Here is a 19,597-nt window from a genome sequence, read left to right as displayed (position 1 = left end):
GTGTGAGTCAACACAGACACCACAGGCCCCTGGACCTCAACCTCAGTAACTCTGTCTAATGTAAAGCAGCATCTTATAAAATGAGCTGCATTATTTGAAAGCACGGTCACGCTGCTGGTTGTCTGTTCTGATGGTTATAAAGACAGAGTGAGCTACCTCAACCTGTAAGCGTATGTAGTGGTCTGTCTTCCGAGATATTCCCCACCTGACAAAAAGAGATAACTCACCTGCCACAACTCACAGGTCCCATATAATAGTTTCCGAGGAGTAGGTTAGCTTGTCATCGCTGACATGCAGTTGGACAGTTAATTAGCCTAGTCGAAAATTAATCAGCAACCATTTTGTTAATGGACTAATCACATGGATTTTGGACTTCTTCATTGGAAGGTCTCAAAGGGTAAGAGTGACACCTTGTCAGATGTGCGCTTTGCCTCTATTGGCACAACACAGAGCAGTGTGTTGTCACTCTTGCTATATATTTTATATGTAGCAGATACCCTGGACACCATATAATTAAATTTGCGCCTTGGTCAGCCTCTTGAAATCAAACATAGTCCAGGCCTAAAAGACTTAAAAATTTAAATCTGAACATGATCATAACAGATCTTTTATTGAGAGCATCATGTGTTATTGTATTGTATGTTGGCATGGACATTCCAAAATTGTGAAGACCTGTGGGAAACTCACGGGGGAACAGCTGGTTAACCTACATACCCAGTACCTGAAAAGGCTGACTGGGAAAGCAGACAAGGTCTGCAAGGATCCATCGCATCCACTTTGAGTGGAGTTCCAGCCTCTCCCTTCTGTTTGGCAATATAGATACCCCAAGAATAAAACCAACCGCTCAAAAATCTCATTTATACCTAGAGGGTCAGTATGAGTAGACTGCATCTTTGAGATTTTTGCAAAAGGATGAATAACACATGTCTGATGTTGTGATGTTGTCTGTTAAAAGATAACCAGTTAACAATGCTGATATGACTGACACGTTGACTGATATTGTATCTTGGGAGGTTGAGTAAAAGACAAGGCACCAAAACAAAACATATTCATCACTGATCGGCGCACTTCCTGCCTGACCTGGCTCCTGTGAGCACACTGACTTTTCCATTGTCATATACAATGAACAGACAGCTCTGATGTTAGTGATACTGCGTGGATGAAGTGGTCTGGCAGGTCTGAGCGTGGACAGTGTCCATCGCTCAGATACCCTTCAAAGACTAAGTCCCTCTGACCTTCACTCTTCCTGATAACAGCTTGAAGCTCATCACATCCCCACATAAACGAGCAGTCTATCACCTGCAGCGTGATGCCAATCTGGGCGACACCGGAACGCCTTTTTATTTTTTTTTTACAGCATCTTCTGATAACAGGTGACATTTGTACAACTTTGGTCGAGCTGTGGCGACATAAGTGAATGAAACCGAGTCGTAACCTTTGCTGACTTTGGTTCCCGTGTTACTCATATTTCCAACGTTCATACTGTGAGTTATTAAACCAACAATGCAGTATTGTAGATTCTTTTCAGCTGCTGGGCTGGTACAAACACAAACCCATTTATATCTACTGTTACAACTCAGCTACTACTAGCAGAAAAATAAATACGGATGAACCGTGGCCTTCATCAGCGTTTACTACAAATTAAAATAAACACACTGTATTTATATATCCATATGTGTATGTATCTGTGTGTATGTGTACATTTTTACAGAGGTCTGCTCTGTTTTTCGTTTTTTTTTTAAAAATATTTTTACTAGCTTGTGAAGCACTTTATAACTGTGTCTGTTTTGAAAATTGTCACATAGACAAGATTATTACTATTTTTGACTTAAGCAGCAGAAATCATTTTCTTCTACTAAATGTTTTAATGATGATGGAACTGTGATCTAAACATGTGTATATCATTCTACTCTATTATTTGCGTACTTGAATTGCTTTTGTTTACTTGAACCTCAATTTTACTCTTAAATGTTCCTTTAAATGACTTTAAAACACAAAAAAATGTTCCCACTTTCTTAGAGAACGTCAAATATATATTCTGTCTGCTTGATCTACTATATGAAGCTTACATCACAATACAAAATGACATGTCGCTGCAATATCAGCCAAGCCAAGTGAATATTGTATCAATAATAATATAACTCAGGCTCATTTCCTCAAAATTGAGCTCAAACTTTTTCATATTGTTGTAGATTTTGGGATGTTTGATCGGTGTTTGTCTGGACAGCCTGCTTTTAGGCAAAAATCACAATCTGATGCATATTTTATTCCAGTTTAGCACTAATAAAAACACTGTGATAGAAATTTATCTCTGGTTCAATTCAACATCAGTGTTGTACAGATCTTATTTTAGAGTAACTCTTGTTACTCTTGTTGACAGAAGGAGGGGGTTGGTATGACAACCAGGCATCCTTTTTGAGTGTCACAGGCAGAAGATTGGTGAGTGACGTGGGAGTGTATTACACCCCACTCCATGGTATGATGTGTCTCTGTGACTTCACAATGATGTATTTTACGATCGCATTGGGCTACATGTTGCTGCATGACAGATCTCTTATTTCAATATGGTTTTATTTATCAGACCGTATTATTATTGTCTTTTCTTTTCTTGGAATTTGACCATGTCTTGCAAAACTGTATGTATGTGTATAACAGACACACAAAACCAGACAGTGATGTATCAGGAAATAATTGGGAAAATTTCCATGAAGCTACAAAATACTGTAATTGTTACTGAACCATAAATGTACTCTGAGATCAGTGGGAAGTGCAGCTGAAGTCTCTACATCTATTTGCCACACCTAATTTATTCTGGTAGCTTTACTGTGTGTGTTGAGGTGGCTGCATTCACTGCAGCTTCACCTGCGTCATCCGCCAGCTAAAAGCAGGGGCTTTCCTCCACTGTCTGCCTCTGGAGCTGGAAAAATAATTAGCTGACAAAACATGCTTAGACCTCTGACCTCATTTGACGAAACTGATGTGTGTATTGGTTTTGTGTGTAGGTGTGTGTCGGTGTGTGTCGGTGTGTGTTCTCTCAGTGAAATAAGGACGGCCGGGTGAGTGATCTCAGGCCGCTGTAGTGGAATACACACCACCACAGGGATAAGCACAGAGGATGCCGAGAATCGATGAAAACAAAGTCAAAGATTGACTGCTCTGTAATGAAACCATGATCACCTGAAACAGAGATTGTCCATCTTGCTAATATTTCCGTGGCTCTTCAGCTGGGTGTTTCTATGTGCCTGAATGTGTACCTTGGTCAAAGCAAACAATTGTTGCTAGGTAAACGTGGATTACTGCAGATCCAGTGCAGGCTCATTTGCATATGGACCAGAGCGATCAGTCATTATCAGTTCAGACAAGTTTAGCTCACAGTGACTAACAAGCTTACTCTGTTTTCAGACAAACATTGTACATCTGAATTCAAGTGAAGAGTCCTTTTGCATAAAAGTGCTCTTATCATCGTGTTTGTTTGCACTTCATTTAAACAGTTTGTCTGACATGAACTGGAACTACACAAACTCCATTGTTTTCCAGAGGCACAAATAACACCCACTCTTAAGACACCTTTATCTTAGGATCATTGTACTCCCGTGAAAGAGCACGTTGACCCACCGATCCCATCAGTAAACAACTCAAACAGCATCCGATGCTGGCATAAAAACCTTTCAACAACTGCCTGCAAACAAGGTCTGATTTAGGATGACATTTTAACAGCAGGACAAGTTATTTTCAGCATTTAACAGTGTTCATTAAATGCAGATGCTTCGAATGAAGAACAGTAGCCCATTTCCGGTCTGGTTTAAATGTCTCTTAGTCTTATCATGGTTTTCCAGCATGTGTTCCAGTGTAACAGGGTAGACCTGTATCGTCCTACAGTGCAGTGACAGAGTGATGGGTGAGCACCTAGAGTGTGTGTGTGTGTTTGGTGGGTGTGGTCTTTACATGGATTGAATTCATGGGGATGGGCTGATGGTAGACAGGTGTGCTTGGGCGTGACCTCCAATCGGCAGTCATTTAATCAGCCACACACTAGGTTCAGTGAGTTTTCTGATTGTCTCCTGTGTACAGGTGTAGATTTGTTGCATGTGACAATGTAGATGTCTTTTTCCCTGGGCATATGTTATGTGGGTTGGTGGCAGTGTCTGGTGTGTGGAATGCGTTTCTGCTTGTCTGCTTGCTGCTGGTATCCAAGATAGTGTGGGACATGGCTGGAGAGTTGCATGGTGCAGAGCAACAGCCACTTAGCGGAGTTACCAGAGGACCCAGGCAGTGAAGAAGTCACAACCGACCAGCCCGTGACCAACAGCAGCAGACCAGTCCTTGGCGTGATGCTTGGCTTTGCCACACGCAGGGAAAGGAGGTTGAGCACACCCAGCTGCAAATAGCCAAATTTCATTCTATTTAATTGAACCTGAGCTTCCCTCATTGAGCTGACTTTTAGCTTTCTTAGCTTTGGCCTTGTTTTTGACTTTTTATGTCTATTTGATTAAATTTTTAAATAATGGAGGTTTATATTTTGCACAGCTTGTTGTTGTTGTTGCCCACATATTTTTCACTACTGGTTTGTCAATTCAGCACCAAAGACGGGTGTTACACCAGCACAGTAAGAAAAACTATAATCAAACTAATAAATCTATAATCAAACTGAGAAATGTACTCCTCATTACAGCAATCCACAAACACTGATGGTGTTTCACTAAATGCAATTGTGGATGTGGTTTCCTCCAACATTTTAGTTTGGAGTTTGTTTTTTTAAGTTTTCACTGAGAATTGCCTCTGAACACTATTTGCATAAAGCACTATTCATACTGGCAAGAAGGCACCAAAAATCAGGATCCATAATGCTACATGATTCCCTATTTCTCTCTCTCTCTATTGTCTTTATTACCCTTGACTTTCAATCATCATTCCTGTTTCACATATGGTACATATTATATTACAGTATACATTTAGGACTACAGCTTACATTATAAAATGAAAGAATGTTTGTCATGTGGACATTTTTGTCTGCAATTTGCCATATTTAAACATGTGTCATTTTTACTATCCACAAATATTGCACACGTGTGTGCACATCGGTCACATCCATCTGATATGTCTGATTATGTGAATAGGTCACAGTAATACAAAATGGATTGTGCAATATTCTGAAATTAACCTATTATTATTGTTGTTGTTGTTATTATTAAGTCAGTACATGAATACTATATGCCAGTTTCAAGTCAAGCCAAATTAAAATAGCTAGTAAGTAGTAAAGACCTGAGACAATGTACAATCTTTGTCACAGCAGACAGGTGTTACCAATAACATGAACAATGTTGTATTCAGGTGTCCCAGTAAGCCATGACAGTGTGACAGTGTGACAGCTAAATGGAATTCAGCCACCCTGTGTTTAATAATTTAAAACTCTGCTGTTCCTACTGTGACATGTCCAAATGGCTACTGTGAAAAAGACCTTTTAAGAGTTCACTAAACGTTTGTCAAAAACACTGTTAGCCTATTAGTTGGCATAGGCCTACATATGTATTTGAGTTGACTCTCATAACCCTTCTTATGTTTGTTTTTAATGCCTGTATCTTTTCTGTGATAAAATGTCAATTAGCATAATATACAATTGCAACATTTCCATAGCCTAGAGCCTACTGTATACCCCGAAAGTGAAAGAGCAGACAGGGATGTTGTAGGCTACATACAGTATGTCTCAGTGCTGGGACCACTATAAACAACTGGCAACTTTACGTTAATGATCACAAAGCTTAAAAAGCAGCGTTACTGAGAGAGGGGAAATTAACCAGGAAAACACTATACAGTATTGAAATACTTTACTCATTTAATGCAAAGTAAAAGGTAAAAAAAATAGCATGCCTTATTTCTCCTTTTTCTACCCGACTGTAGGCAATATAAAGTGGTGTCTATGAAGATTCTCAGTCATCCAGGTCATAGTTATCCAACAAAGGTTAAAGTCAAGGGCAACTGGACTTCAGCTGGATCTTCAACCAAGTCCAGTTGTCCTTGACTTTAACCTTCGTTGGATAATATAAAGTGGTGAAGTTTTTGAGACCAAAAACATTACTTGCATGTCAGTGCATGGGTGATATCTATCTTTGTGGTATATAGTAATGTAACACTGACAGGGGCCGTCCTGCGGCATTATAGGCTATTTTACTTCTGATCCTTGAAAATTGAACTCATAATATTTTTGCAGTTGCAGTTTCAGGTAACACTGTGAATGGATTTTAGTATGATTGTATTGGGGCATACACTTTTATTTCAGTCGAGGATGTGGCCACTCACTCCGCCACTGCTTGTCTGTGATTTAAATACTTGTGATACAAATTCAGAGAGTTAGGTACATTAGAACAACTAATGAACATCAGCTGCTGGAGTGACCCATTTTCCTTCACATCCCAGCGTTGGGTACCAGTTCCTGCTGAGGAGCATCTGCCGCGTGAACGAGGAGCTGTCCGCGGTGCTGAAACCTCTCTGTCTCTCTCTCTCTCTCTCTCTCTCTGCGTCCTGTTGACGTGGGCACTGGACTTAGCATGAGGACACAGAGAGGCGTATTATTGATTGAGATAGGTTTGTTTGATCACTTTAGCAAAAACAGCTAAAGATCAGTCGAGCCCTGGTGAAACAAATCGACTCACGCAGATTAACAGTGAATGGAGGATGCAGTAGAAAGACGCCGCACGACATCCGCCTCATAGGCTACTAATCATAGCCTAATAATGATAAGCATCTGTAAGTAAGCACTGTTATAGGATCATATCGGATTTATTTAATTGCAGTATTTCTTCCCCCTCGCTCCTCCTCCTTCAGGGAAAAACAGTGGGATATACCCCCCGTTCAGACTTTCTTCCCCAGGGACTCGAACTCATCTTACCAGACGAAATAACTGACGTCAGAGCAACCGTAATTTGACGTGTGTGCACCCCCCACCGCGACCACACACACACACACACACTGAGCGCACAAACCAGCCCTCCCCATTATCACCAGCATTTCCTTTCCTTGGCGGACCAATAACGCGCACCGTTCCCTCCATCTCCTCCAGCTGTTTCTTGAGGAATAAACAGAAAACAAGGAGATCCCTTTATAATCGCTCCAAAACCTTTATATCTCCAGATTTCGGCTGCTTTCCAAGGAGCATCTGCGCTTGTTTGCATATTGTGTTTCCTCATCTGATTGAATTTCCTCTGAGATGGAAGTGAGATGTCGTCCAGCGGTGATGTGTTGTGTTTTTGCCATCCTCTCCTCCGTGGTTCCCCGCTCGCTGGAGTCCTCTTACAGGGACAGACAGTACCTGAACGAGTGGGCAGTGGAGATCCCGGGCGGGCTGGCCGCTGCAGAGGGGATCGCCAGAGAACTGGACTACCAACTAGTCCGACAGGTAGGCACCACACCAACGCCCCGGAGGGGCTCCCAAAAGAAAAGCACCAGTTTAGACTTGAACAAAAAAGCTTCAAATGATCCTAAAATGGGGTGTGCGCTGGCAGTTTTAATGGACTACATTATTTATTTGGGCTGATAATGAAGCAAACTGGGGGTCTCATTTTAATAATAATTTAATAGCAAACAAGCCATAAAAGCAAAATGAATCATGAAATGTTAATGAAGCCTGCAGCCTATCAGCTGTGGAGTGTGTGGTAACTGAAAGACGAGGCAATTGCTGTAGCCTATCAGTTATTTTGCTTTGCGTGATAAGGCCATTAGCCTGGAAACTCGTTGCTTTTTATGATAGCCCAGAAGCACACACTGCATTTCCAGCACCCTGCTAAATTAAAGGAGAAGGATTTAACCAATCTGTGACTCACTGTTGTTTACACAATCTGATAACTCGGGTTTACATTACCCTGTTCTGTGCGTCCCCGTTTTTCCCAGCAGTCCAGACTGACTAATGCTGTCCTCTACTATACAAACACATTAGTTCAGTCTGAATTATAAGGACAGCTCGTTGATTTTAATTAACCTGTAGCTCTGAATAGCAGTGGCCAATGATTAACCGAGCTTTAAGATGTCGCCCCCCCCCCCAAACTCCAAAAGAAGAAGAGAATAAGAGCTAGATGTATTTGGTTCAACTGTGGAATGGGCGCACTGTGACTTTACTCAAGGTATTTTTACTGCTAAGCGACAGTCCAAGGTATTCACGTGGATATTACATGCTTTATTTCCCCTGAAGATGCATGTAACGCATTCAACAGAGAAAGCACACACCTGTAGGTCCAGTAGCCTAAATTGTTTGTTTTCAACTGTAATTAACGGAAATCAAACCTGTAAATAGGCCTACACTATCCACTTAATACAAACACCACAAAGTGATAAATAAAGGGCAGAAACTGAATTCTTGGAGCTTTTTCTGAGAGATAATAATGTTTTTAGAACTGCACGACAGGCTTCGCCGACCAGATGGCTAGTGTTATGTCATTTCCTGTCTCATGTCTTCCTCTCTGCAGATTGGGGCCCTGAAAGACCATTTCTTGTTCAAACACCGCAGTCACCCTAGCAGAATGAAACGAAGCGCCGACCACATCACCAGGCGGCTTTCAGAGGATGATCGGGTGAGTGGGCACTTCTCGCTACACGAGCTTGATGCGCGCGATCGCTTTGTCCTCGTCCTGAAAAGATTAAAGGAACCAAATTGTCTCCACTCATTCCGTGTGCAGGTGTTGTGGGCAGAGCAGCAGTACGAGAAACGTCGTAACAAGCGGGCGTCCCTCGGGGGTTGCAGGGACTGCCCGGTGGATAAGCTGTTTGATGATCCCATGTGGAACCAGCAGTGGTACCTGGTAAGTCTCCGATAAGGCTTGTCACACAAAATGGCAAATTAAGCTTGCCTCGCCACAGTGTTAGTTGAGAAAGCACATGAGAAATTCAACATGTGTGGCTCAGCAATTAATCTAGTTTTAGAAAATATGTGAACACTGCGTGCTTTCCAGAGCTCCATAAACCCCAGATTTAGGTTGTTATCCAGTCTACTGATCATATGTTGTGTACTTTGAGCCTTCTGTCTGCATGCAGCTGGTCTGTTCTACCCCCAGACCCTCTGAAAAACCCTGCACATGCTGGACAGCTCCACTCAGTTCACTGCTCTGTCCCCCACAGGGACCTCATGCCTCTCTGCAGGAGGCCATTGAGTGTGTGTGTGTATGTGGTGTATGTATTGGATGTGTCAGTCAGTTTGTATGTATGTAAGTTTGGAATGTAAAAAGCTCACTACTTTTCCTCTGTCTGAAAAAGAGGAGGGAAACATGAAAACAATGAAACAACAGCCAAAAGAGCCATTTGCTTAATTGGCAACATAGTCCTGAGATGAGAGAGGTGCAGAGGCTGTAATCCAGCAGGATGGAGTGGAGCAAAGCACCATGCATTAAATCCCAATTTACCCAGAATGGGATGTTTTAGCCCACTGAGGCCAAGTAATAGCAGAGTACAGATTGTCTCTGTGCTTCCCCTTCCAGATCCATTACTAAAATATTCACTTCACATCCTGACCACAGGCTGACCCCGGCATCACCACTTTGAATGACATCTTTTCTGATTTTGATCCATACACTTAGAATGAGTTGTCCAATTGACCACAACACATGCAGACCTACTGATCAGTAGATATAATACTGGTATAAAAAACATGTGGGTGAAAATGGAGTGACTGTTTTGGATGCTGCTCTGGTTTGCTTTTTATCACACCAGATCAAACCAACAAATACATGTGTCCACAAGTAACTCCATCAGGGCTTCAACTAACAATTGTTTTCATTCTTCCTTTTTTTTTTTTTTTGTGGTTAAGTGACTGATCGTTTGGTCGATAATATATGAGAAAATAGGTCCAAAACCAAAAGATATTTAATTTACAATGACATAAAATGGGGGAAAAACAGATAAAAAATGAGTTATATAATGATTTATCAAAAATGTTTCTGTTGGTTGTTTGTTTGGTAAGTTTGATAATATGTTGATGTATTTTACAAACATGTAACAATAACTTAAACTAAAAAGACAATTCATAAAGCTTTCCTTTAAGCCTGAGAAAGAGGCCACAACATATTCACCACAATCTGTTAAGCTGCAGGAAACAGACATGATCTCTACTATTACGCATCATTCCACATCACCGGGATTAACGGGTTAATCAGGGCGGCCTGATTATTAATTATTATTAAATTGCTTACATTCAGTGAAGCAAAGTCACTGAATCATCTTTAGCTTGTTCACTGTCGACTGTTTGTTCCTGCTTTGGCAGGAAACAAAGGAAGTGTATGTAAATGTGAGTTGCATCAGTGTTTGTGTGTGCATTCGGGAGAGAGAGAGAGAGGGAGAGATTCGTTTTACCTTCTCCCAGCTTCCACTTCTCCCCACCTGCGCTAAGCGAATGTGAGTCACACGCTTGTGGGGAATAAGAAAACAAATTGAGATGAATCATTTTTGCCGATGAGGGATGATGACACTAATGGAATTAGCCTTAAAGTGCCGCTTAGTGTATTTCCACATCAGCCCAGGTCTGTGTCACTGCAAGAGCCACGTTATAGTTAATCTAGATCATTCTGGTTCATCCTTGTCTGTTCAGCAGATAAAAAAACTATGTAGAAATAGATCAAAATACTGGGAAGGAAAAAGGTTTTGGATGTCACCTTTTTACACCCGCTGCTATGCTGCTGTGAGGTTATTTTTCCACTTCTAGTTTTTGCAAATGCAGACACGCACGTGATGATGAGGGAAACAGGGGCTGAAGGTTGGAAGACAGTGACGTTGGCAGATCACTGACATTGGAGGGAGGGTGGAGATGTGTGACGGGGGCATAGGAGAGCTGGGGCCGAGAACAGGATGAGTTTCTTTATTTATCACAAGTGGGTGGCTGCCTGATAATTTAATCAGGGAGTGACTCATTCTTGTAGCTTGAAATTCCTCCTATCCATGTATGTGTGTGTGTGTGTGTGTGTGTGTGAGAGAGAGAGCGAGAGTGTGTCCGGGGCTGTGCAAGTGTCAGTCTGTGTGAATTGTGCATCAAAGGATATTTTTGTGTGTGTGTGTGTGTGTGTGTGTCCACTCACTTGCTTTATATGCGACCGGTGCAGGGAGACTTGCATAAGCTGCTGTGTGTGTTTACTGTGTACCATTACAATCTACGCATGGCAGGCCACTGACAGCCCCCTCAGCACCAACAAGTGAGTCATTTGGTGTTCCACCAAAACAAGCAAACTGTAGATATGAGCTGGTCGGGAGTAAAAACATCTGCTGTGTGTTTACATTCAGAGCTGCGTTCTATTCACTGTCAGCTGGAACTGGCACTGTCCAAAGAGGCAAAGTGGCAAAACAAGATGCTGGTGAGAGGATGGGGTGAAAGCAGGGAATCAAAGTGGGAGCAAAGGAAGCGATACATCACAGGGATGAGTCACATCTTGGGGTGGCGCTCTGCAGTGTCTGTGCATAATGCGCAAAGAGCGAAAGAGCAAAGTGAGTTCTTTTTTTAGTCTTAGCTGTCTCTAGCTCTGAATCATACTCCTCCCCAGACAAGCAGGCAGGCAGGCATCGGCCCTGCTCACTCTCCCCCACTCCCTGCTGGTTTTCCATTTAAAACAGGCTTGCCCCCCCACCCCCCTCACTCACCATGTGTGATATTCTATAGCCTCGGAGATGGATTTCTAAATAATCCGACAGGAGGATTGAATGTGACTCTAGCCAGAAGAATTGTGGGCTGAAACGCGGCACATCTGTAGCCTAAATTAGGTTAAATTAATCAGTACAGTTGCTGTATTGGGTAACATTGGGAATCATTATGATCCTCTGACAGCAATCAGCCTACAAGTGGCCATAGGAGTGGACTCAAGCCCCAACAAAAGAAACGCCAACAGTCCAGTAATGAATTTCTGTAAAGGTCAGTGGAGAAAGCGGGAAGTCTTTATTTTGGCTGACCTTTTTAACATACTGTATATGATAAGGAGCCCGTTTAAAAGTGCTCAGAGGTCATTTGCACACAATTTAGTTTGAGGTACAGGTGTATAATTTTGTCGTTTTTGTCCCTATCTTCCAGCAAGACACACGGACGTCTTCCTCGCTGCCGAAGCTGGACCTGCACGTGATCCCCGTGTGGCAGAAAGGCATCACAGGGAAAGGAGTGGTCATCACCGTTCTGGATGACGGGCTGGAGTGGAACCACACAGACATCTACTCCAACTACGTAAGACACCGTTTCCATGGAGACAGCCTCCGTCGTCAGGGCCTGTCGTTGCCATAGCAACGCTGCTGGTGACACCTTACAAGGCGATTCATGAAGACCGTAATAAATCTTCTGTATGATAATACAAAGAGCCTCTGAAGAGAATTTGGTCTGAGACTCAAGTTGCATGACTCGACTCCTTGATGCAGAATTTAAAAGTATCTCTCGGTCCTCCAGTGACAGTCTGATAGGGGGGGGGGATGCAGATAATTACAAGCCGATGAAAGCGAGCATGACTGAATGGGAGCTCAACAAGGTTTCATTTTGGCATAGTTTTCTCCTGTTGAGGGGAACTCTAAAAGCCTTAAAAAGCCCCATCTGTGGTTTGGTTCTGAGCCGTTGCTCTCAGAAGCCAGCCGCCACTGCCTCGCCCGTGCAAAAGAACGAAAGAGAAAGAAAGGGGTGGGGGAGGAAGCAGACGAAATAATGTGTGACAACAAGCATGATGGAAACAACTCCCACTGTAATTAAGTTAGCGCTGATTAATCAAAGAGGCTCAATCAACTGTGGCACTCATCCTTAACAATCAAAGCATTTGAGAATCGTGCATTTGCATGAATTAATAGCAGCAATTCTAAAATGATAGTCACAGGCATGTGATTTCAATCAGATATTAAAGCTGTAACTGTGAACCAGAAAGTAAAAGGAATTTGTAGAATAACTAATAATTTTCCAATTTAATAAGAACATAATTTTATAATTTTTTTTTTCAGTGCAGGGGAATGATGGGAAAGACAAAAACAGACAGACAGACTTGACTTGCCATGCCACACACAGTGTAGCATTTAAACTATGACACAAGCCTCGGGCAAACATTTACAAGCAGTCTGAATGTCTCAAAAGACAGCCGTTGACAAGCACCCCTTCATCCTCATTCAATGTGTGTTCTTTCACTATTTGGTCACATCACTCCCTCCCATCATAATGTGTCTCCATGACAGCAGATTGACAAATGTGTGTTTTAAAGCCTTCGTCACTGATGTAAACTGACAACATCTGAGCTTATGCAAAGAGATGGCTGACCGTTTCGTGTCTGTCGTTTTTAAAAGGACGCAGCAGCCAGCTACGATTTCAACGACAACGACCCGGACCCCTTCCCCAGATACGACTCCACTAATGAAAACAAGTGAGTTAACTGTTTGAGAATGCGACCTTACATGGCCTTCCTTTTTATGAAACCATTTTGTAGCTTGGTTATTACAAGGTTTATAATAAATAAATAATAGTAAGAAAAAAGCATTACATAGGCACACATTGGCTGAACATGGTAAAAGGATTCAGTTTAATGCCTCTCCTGCTTCTCCTCTCCAAGTGTTTCCCAGTCCAATACCTGAAGTTAATGACTCACCCTCCACTAGCTGTCACACATACACACACACACATACACACACACACTCCTCTCTGCCAACAGCACTGTGCTCTTTTGTTATCAGTATACTTGAGTCTCAAAGCCTATTCTCGCGAATGAATAATTGCAGAGCCACACAACCAGAGAATCTCCATGACCTTGTCATCACGATCGATATTTTCTGCTCTAAACATGGCTTTTACATGAGAGAGGTTATGTAATCAAACAATACAGTGGCTCCTTCTAATTGCTTTTGTGTCCTATAAAATAATGAGGGCAGGTTAAACTGTTCAAAATAACCATTAGGGAAACACAAAACAGTGAAATTCCTGCCAAAAGCAGCAAACGAAGAACATTTGCCATTAAAAATGTCTTTATTACAGAAGCATGCAAGTCTATATATGTTTGTAAAGCATATACAAAATCAATGTTTCTTTTAATTAAGTGTATATTAAATATGTAATTTGTTCATAGACATGGGACCAGGTGTGCTGGGGAGATCGCTATGCAGGCAGACAACAACAAATGTGGTGTTGGAGTGGCATACAATTCCAAGGTTGGAGGTAAGAACTTTTTTGTTGTTGTGAATATCTTTTTGTGTGTTTGAGCATGCTACATAACATTAACATTGATGTATAATTGTGTCTGTGTGCACATGGTGTGTTGCCAAATAGCCACTTGTGACTGAGATGAAACTTGTTCTGTCCGCTGCCACTGCTGTGTGGGATTTAAATTATTATTGATTAAATCAGTTTATATGTAAACATTATAATAATAAATAGAGGCATGAATTCTGAAAGCCTTTCTGTTAGTGGTAATGCTAGAAGTGTTATGTTAGACAGTACATGCGGTAAAGACACATTGGGTGGGTACTTGTTAAACAGGCTACAAAAGAATAGGGCAGTCATGAAGTACTTTCGCTCACTCCCTTTAGATACCATAGCTGCACATGCCTGCATATTTATTTATTTTATTTATTGCCGGTAGGAAGAAAGATTTCCTGATGGAGACCTAATTTTTTTTTTTTACAACAGATGGTTACATAACATCACTCTCCAAAATGACTGAGCTCCAATTCACCTAAACAATGGTTTGCAACAGTAAGGCTGCAACATTTTAAGGGCCAGGGTGGCCAGCTGGTTCTCAGTGCCCCAGAAGCACCTGCATCTTAAAATACAAACATCACAAATCTTTCTGACTTGAAACAAAACCATTCTATTTGTAACCTTTAAATGAAGGACTTTAATGCATTTCATTTTTTGTCTTTTCTCTTTTATTTGATGCAATGAGTTCATGAATTGCGATATTTGATTTGAACTTTACTTCCTTCCTAAGATGTGGCCTAAAATTGGTGATCCATACAAGCATTTCCATACCAATACTGTATATGATCAGTAACCAAAAGGATAACTATAAATATTCCTGTGCCTTTCTGCTTAGGGATCCGGATGCTGGATGGGATAGTGACTGATGCCATCGAGGCAAGTTCTATTGGGTTCAATCCAGAACACGTGGACATCTACAGTGCCAGCTGGGGACCCAACGATGATGGCAAGACGGTGGAGGGCCCTGGTCGCCTGGCCCAGAAGGCATTTGAATACGGCATCCAGAAGGTAAATGATTAAACAGGCAGTTTTTACTCACCTTCAGCTGGTGTGATCTCAGACTGAGGTTCCTAATGGGAGCTATTATCTGCAGCAGTTGTGGGAATCAGATAATCAATAAGAACAATGTAGTCAGCAAAATGCCATTGGTCATTGTTAGTAAAGATTTACAATGGGCAGTGTCTATTTTATCCTGGAGTTACCTAGAATTATTACACCAAAAACCACTAAATGATTTCTCTTATATTTTTAATGTCTACTATAGCAATAGCATGTTTGCAACACAGTATCTGATACGACATATCTAGAATCTCTTGTCACCTTCAGCTCTCTCCTTCCTTCTTTTGTTCTGTAGGGTCGCGGTGGGAAAGGCTCTATCTTCGTTTGGGCGTCAGGTAATGGTGGCCGCCAGGGCGATAACTGCGACTGCGACGGTTACACAGACAGCATCTACACCATCTCAATCAGCAGCGCCTCCCAGCAGGGCCTGTCCCCGTGGTACGCTGAGAAGTGCTCCTCCACTCTGGCCACAGCATACAGCAGTGGAGACTACACCGACCAGAGGATTGTAAGTAACTACACCTGTTATGTTGTGTTGAGCTTTGTTACGTCACATTATGTTACGTCTTGTAACATAATGTAGTAACATAGTTTTGTTGTGTTCAAGGCACATGTCATGTCATGTTATTCAAGGTTGTTTTAAGACATTAATGTCTGTCACTTTCAGACTAGTGCTGATCTCCACAATGAGTGCACTCAGACTCACACTGGAACGTCAGCCTCTGCTCCTCTAGCGGCTGGAATCTTTGCCTTGGCACTGGAACAAAAGTATGTCGCAAAAGAATACTGCAAATGAAACACCCGTTACTTACAATCAGCATGTGATATTTTTTTAATGCAATTCAAAATTGGGTTTTACGTCATTTGACACTTCAGTAAATGTCTGCCTCCCTGTCTGTCCTTCTCTCCCTCAGCCCAGATCTTACCTGGAGAGACCTGCAGCACATTGTGGTCTGGACCTCAGAGTTCGATCCTTTGGCCAATAACCCAGGCTGGAAGAGGAACGGAGCAGGGCTGATGGTCAACAGCCGCTTTGGCTTTGGCCTTCTCAACGCTAAAGCCCTGGTGGACCTCGCTGACCCGGCCACCTGGAAGCATGTGCCTGAAAAAAAGCAATGCATCGTCAGGGATGACTCTTTCCAGCCCAGGTGTGTGACTGTCTTACAGCTGCTCTCTTCTACCTGTTCATTTTTGGTTAGACTGTTGTCTCTGTAGCCTAGGAGTTTTGGCCACTGTTTTTTAAATGATATACTTCACTGCACAATACGGTGTGTGCACATTTGGCAGCCTCAAATATGGGGTTGTAACTAGTACACATAATCACAGTTAAGTTTGTGACCCAATGCAAAACTGTTTAAATTTGCTGTTGTAGTTTACATAACAAGAATCAAATTTAAGAGGCAGAGCTTTTAAATCTACTGTTGTAGTTTATACAACAAGAATTAAAGTCGAAGAGATGGAGCTTTATTTCCTTTTGTTCTGACAAACAGATCAAACTATCTCTATTATTAAAGACGCATCTGTTGCTTTTCTAGTCGTGACAATAACAAGTCTTAAGCCCGGGAGGGCTTTCTGGGCCATTAAAATAAATCAAAATGAATTACGTTTTTTTTATTATTTAAATGATGACAACTGAGGCCTTTTAAATTTGAGGTCAATCATCAACTCTGAACACTCATAAATGCTAATCGTTAAACAATGGGATTAAAAATTGTCTGGCCAGATTGTTTGCATCCCTTTATGGATTGATGACCCAAGAAGATCGAAGGCTAAAGATTACCGGCTACACTTTGTCCTTGAAACAACTTTTTGACTGTAGACAGCCGCAATGGCCAACCGAGTTCTGTGTTCCTTTAAGTGTCCACTTTGCAATTTGCTTTGGATTATGAGACTCAATAGCACCGACACCCAGTTCCCCCATTATCTTGCTACATCCCTGTCTAATCCCAAGGATTTGGCTCTACATTTCCGTCGATGCTTAGTGGTCTACAACCCCCTCCAGCTTTATGCCAGCTTGAACGCGGAAATCCTTTCATTCATGGAGATAGGGATTAACTGTTTTTGCAAATGAATGACCAAAGGTACCCAAATCTGTCTATGCATCTTATGTACGCTTGTGATGTGCTAAATGTTTCTCAAATTTTGTATTGTCATTGAGCTGTCATGCTATCTAAGTATCCAACCCTGCTGCTGTTACCCAGACCTACGTACAGTAATGAGAACACGTCAGGGAACTACAGGGAGAGCTGCTTGTGTGTCTCATTCCCTGCTATTTTAATGCATCCCACAGGGAGCTGAAAGCAGCAGGAGAGATCACTATAGAGATTCCAACTAAAGCCTGTGTTGGGCAGGAGAACGCAGTCCACTCATTGGAGCACGTGCAGGTCGAGGCCAGTATCGAATATACCAGGAGAGGGGACCTGCACATAACACTCACCTCGCCAGCCGGTTAGAGACTTGCACATACAGACTTAAACACACAGATCTGAGTGAAATAAATAATAATAATAATAATGGTATAATAATAAAGTTCCTCAACTGATCTATCCCTTTGGACTTTCCCTCAGGTACCAGTACAGTGCTGCTGGCTGAGCGAGAGAGGGACACATCTGCTAACGGCTTCAGAAACTGGGACTTCATGTCGGTCCATACGTGGGGAGAAGATCCTGCCGGCACATGGACCCTAAAGATCACAGATACTGTGAGTTACACACATGTTTGGTAACAGAGCACCCTTTCTTATCTTAAATTTTAATCTTTTTTTCCATGTAGGAAAATCAAGAATTCCTCTGTTACACACAAAGCCATTAGGAACACTGCCGTGTCAACCGTGTGTTGGCTAGTTTGGGCTTCTGTCAGTTCTTCCTGAGATTTAACAATTATTGTTTCCCCCTGACAGTCGGGCCGTATGGAGAACGAGGGTCGGATTTTGAACTGGAAGCTGATTCTTCATGGAACGTCAGAGAAGCCGGAGCACATGAAGAAACCCAGAGTGTACATTCCCTACAACGCTGTGCAGAATGACCGCCGTGGTGTGGAACATATGGATGACATGATGGAGGTGAGTACGATGCAACGGAATTTTAAGCTGAATGTTAAAACCTGGTTTAGATGTCAAGGAAATGAAGCGTTGAGTGTATGTATAGGTATGTTGTGTACATGCTTTTACATGACGCCCGTATCTTAACGTGAACATGATCTGTCAACACTCTGTGACATCATGGGCATGGTTACAGGTGCAACAAAGTAGACTTCTGACTACGCACACCCAAGAGATGCCACAATAGTTGCTTTTTTTGTCTGGCTTATTTGACTCCGAATAGCACATAATAAATAAATCTACAGACATAACCAAACAGAAGGGTCTTGAATATTTGAATATTTTAGATTGCAAAGACACAACATGACATTTGTTTGGGTTTGATCATAAGCATAACATCAGTGCATAATAACCCAATGTCCATCAAATTCAAATTATGTCAATTAAAAATCACAATGTAATAACTTGAAATTAATCTAAGGTCAGTGCAAATGTGACAGATTGTGTATTATTTGTGGCTGTTTATTATGTACTTTACAGGACATTTGAAATTAAACGAGTGCTGACTTCCAGTTTGAATTTGAGAGTGTTTACATCCACACAGTCGAAATTGTAGCACTTTGTATCACCACAATGTCAGCACAATGCAAAAATACAATGACAGTCATTGCTCAGGTTTAGATCCAGTGTGCCAGAGTACAGACTGTACTGTAATATGATTTATCATTTCCCTTTAAACCAAAAAAACCCCCAGAATATAACACAGTTTTCTATGTTTATTTGCACAATGTGGATTGTTTTTGTTTGCATCATACACCAATAACATGTCTCCTCTCTGTCTGTGTGGTGACTCAGGAGCCCACACGGGCATATCCACCTCCAAAGAGCGACACAGCACAAGCCTCCCTTCCTTCCAACCCAGAGAAGGAGCCTAAAAAGCCCTCAAATCCACCCTACTCCCCCTCCCTGGCCCTGCTGCGTCTCCTTCAGACAGCCTTTAACAGGCAGACACCTGCCCTGCAGCAGCCCCATTCCGTAGTCAGGGCCTCAACCGCCTCGAGGAAGCAGCAGCTGGACTGGAGCCTCCCTCCCCCTGCGACAAGACTCCCACCTCAGAAGTTGTACCAGGCTCTGGACATGATCAACAAGTACCGGGGCCCAGAGGACAGTGTCTACAGTGACTACACTGATAGCTTCTACAGCACCAAGCCGTACAGGCATAGAGATGACCGACTCCTGCAGGCCCTGTTTGAGATGCTAGATGATGAGCGCAAGTGAGAAGAGAGGAGAATAAAGGGGGGGGGGGGGGGGGGGGGGGAAAAAAAAAT

The 19,597-nt window shown here is 42.2% G+C and overlaps 1 protein-coding gene across 1 annotated transcript in view; it reads left to right on the top strand.

Annotated features, from left to right (window-relative positions):
• Positions 1 to 7,189: 7,189 nt before the first annotated feature.
• Positions 7,190 to 19,597, top strand: part of pcsk1 (proprotein convertase subtilisin/kexin type 1) — a 14,166-nt gene continuing 1,758 nt past the window's right edge. Inside the window, exons 1-14 of the mRNA XM_046029553.1 lie at positions 7,190 to 7,393; positions 8,457 to 8,561; positions 8,667 to 8,789; positions 12,032 to 12,178; positions 13,267 to 13,343; positions 14,040 to 14,128; positions 15,006 to 15,178; positions 15,525 to 15,737; positions 15,897 to 15,997; positions 16,144 to 16,377; positions 17,520 to 17,677; positions 17,797 to 17,930; positions 18,129 to 18,290; positions 19,125 to 19,564. Coding sequence (XP_045885509.1) covers positions 7,205 to 7,393; positions 8,457 to 8,561; positions 8,667 to 8,789; positions 12,032 to 12,178; positions 13,267 to 13,343; positions 14,040 to 14,128; positions 15,006 to 15,178; positions 15,525 to 15,737; positions 15,897 to 15,997; positions 16,144 to 16,377; positions 17,520 to 17,677; positions 17,797 to 17,930; positions 18,129 to 18,290; positions 19,125 to 19,547 — 2,328 coding nt within the window. The 5' untranslated portion in view covers positions 7,190 to 7,204 and the 3' untranslated portion in view covers positions 19,548 to 19,564. The remainder of the gene's footprint in view (positions 7,394 to 8,456; positions 8,562 to 8,666; positions 8,790 to 12,031; positions 12,179 to 13,266; positions 13,344 to 14,039; positions 14,129 to 15,005; positions 15,179 to 15,524; positions 15,738 to 15,896; positions 15,998 to 16,143; positions 16,378 to 17,519; positions 17,678 to 17,796; positions 17,931 to 18,128; positions 18,291 to 19,124; positions 19,565 to 19,597) is intronic.

The sequence above is a fragment of the Micropterus dolomieu genome, linkage group LG18, assembly GCF_021292245.1.
Source record: "Micropterus dolomieu isolate WLL.071019.BEF.003 ecotype Adirondacks linkage group LG18, ASM2129224v1, whole genome shotgun sequence".
Classification (NCBI taxonomy): Eukaryota; Metazoa; Chordata; class Actinopteri; order Centrarchiformes; family Centrarchidae; genus Micropterus; species Micropterus dolomieu.
Note: the sequence above shows the minus strand (reverse complement) of the source record. Positions and strands in the feature narration are given on the sequence as shown.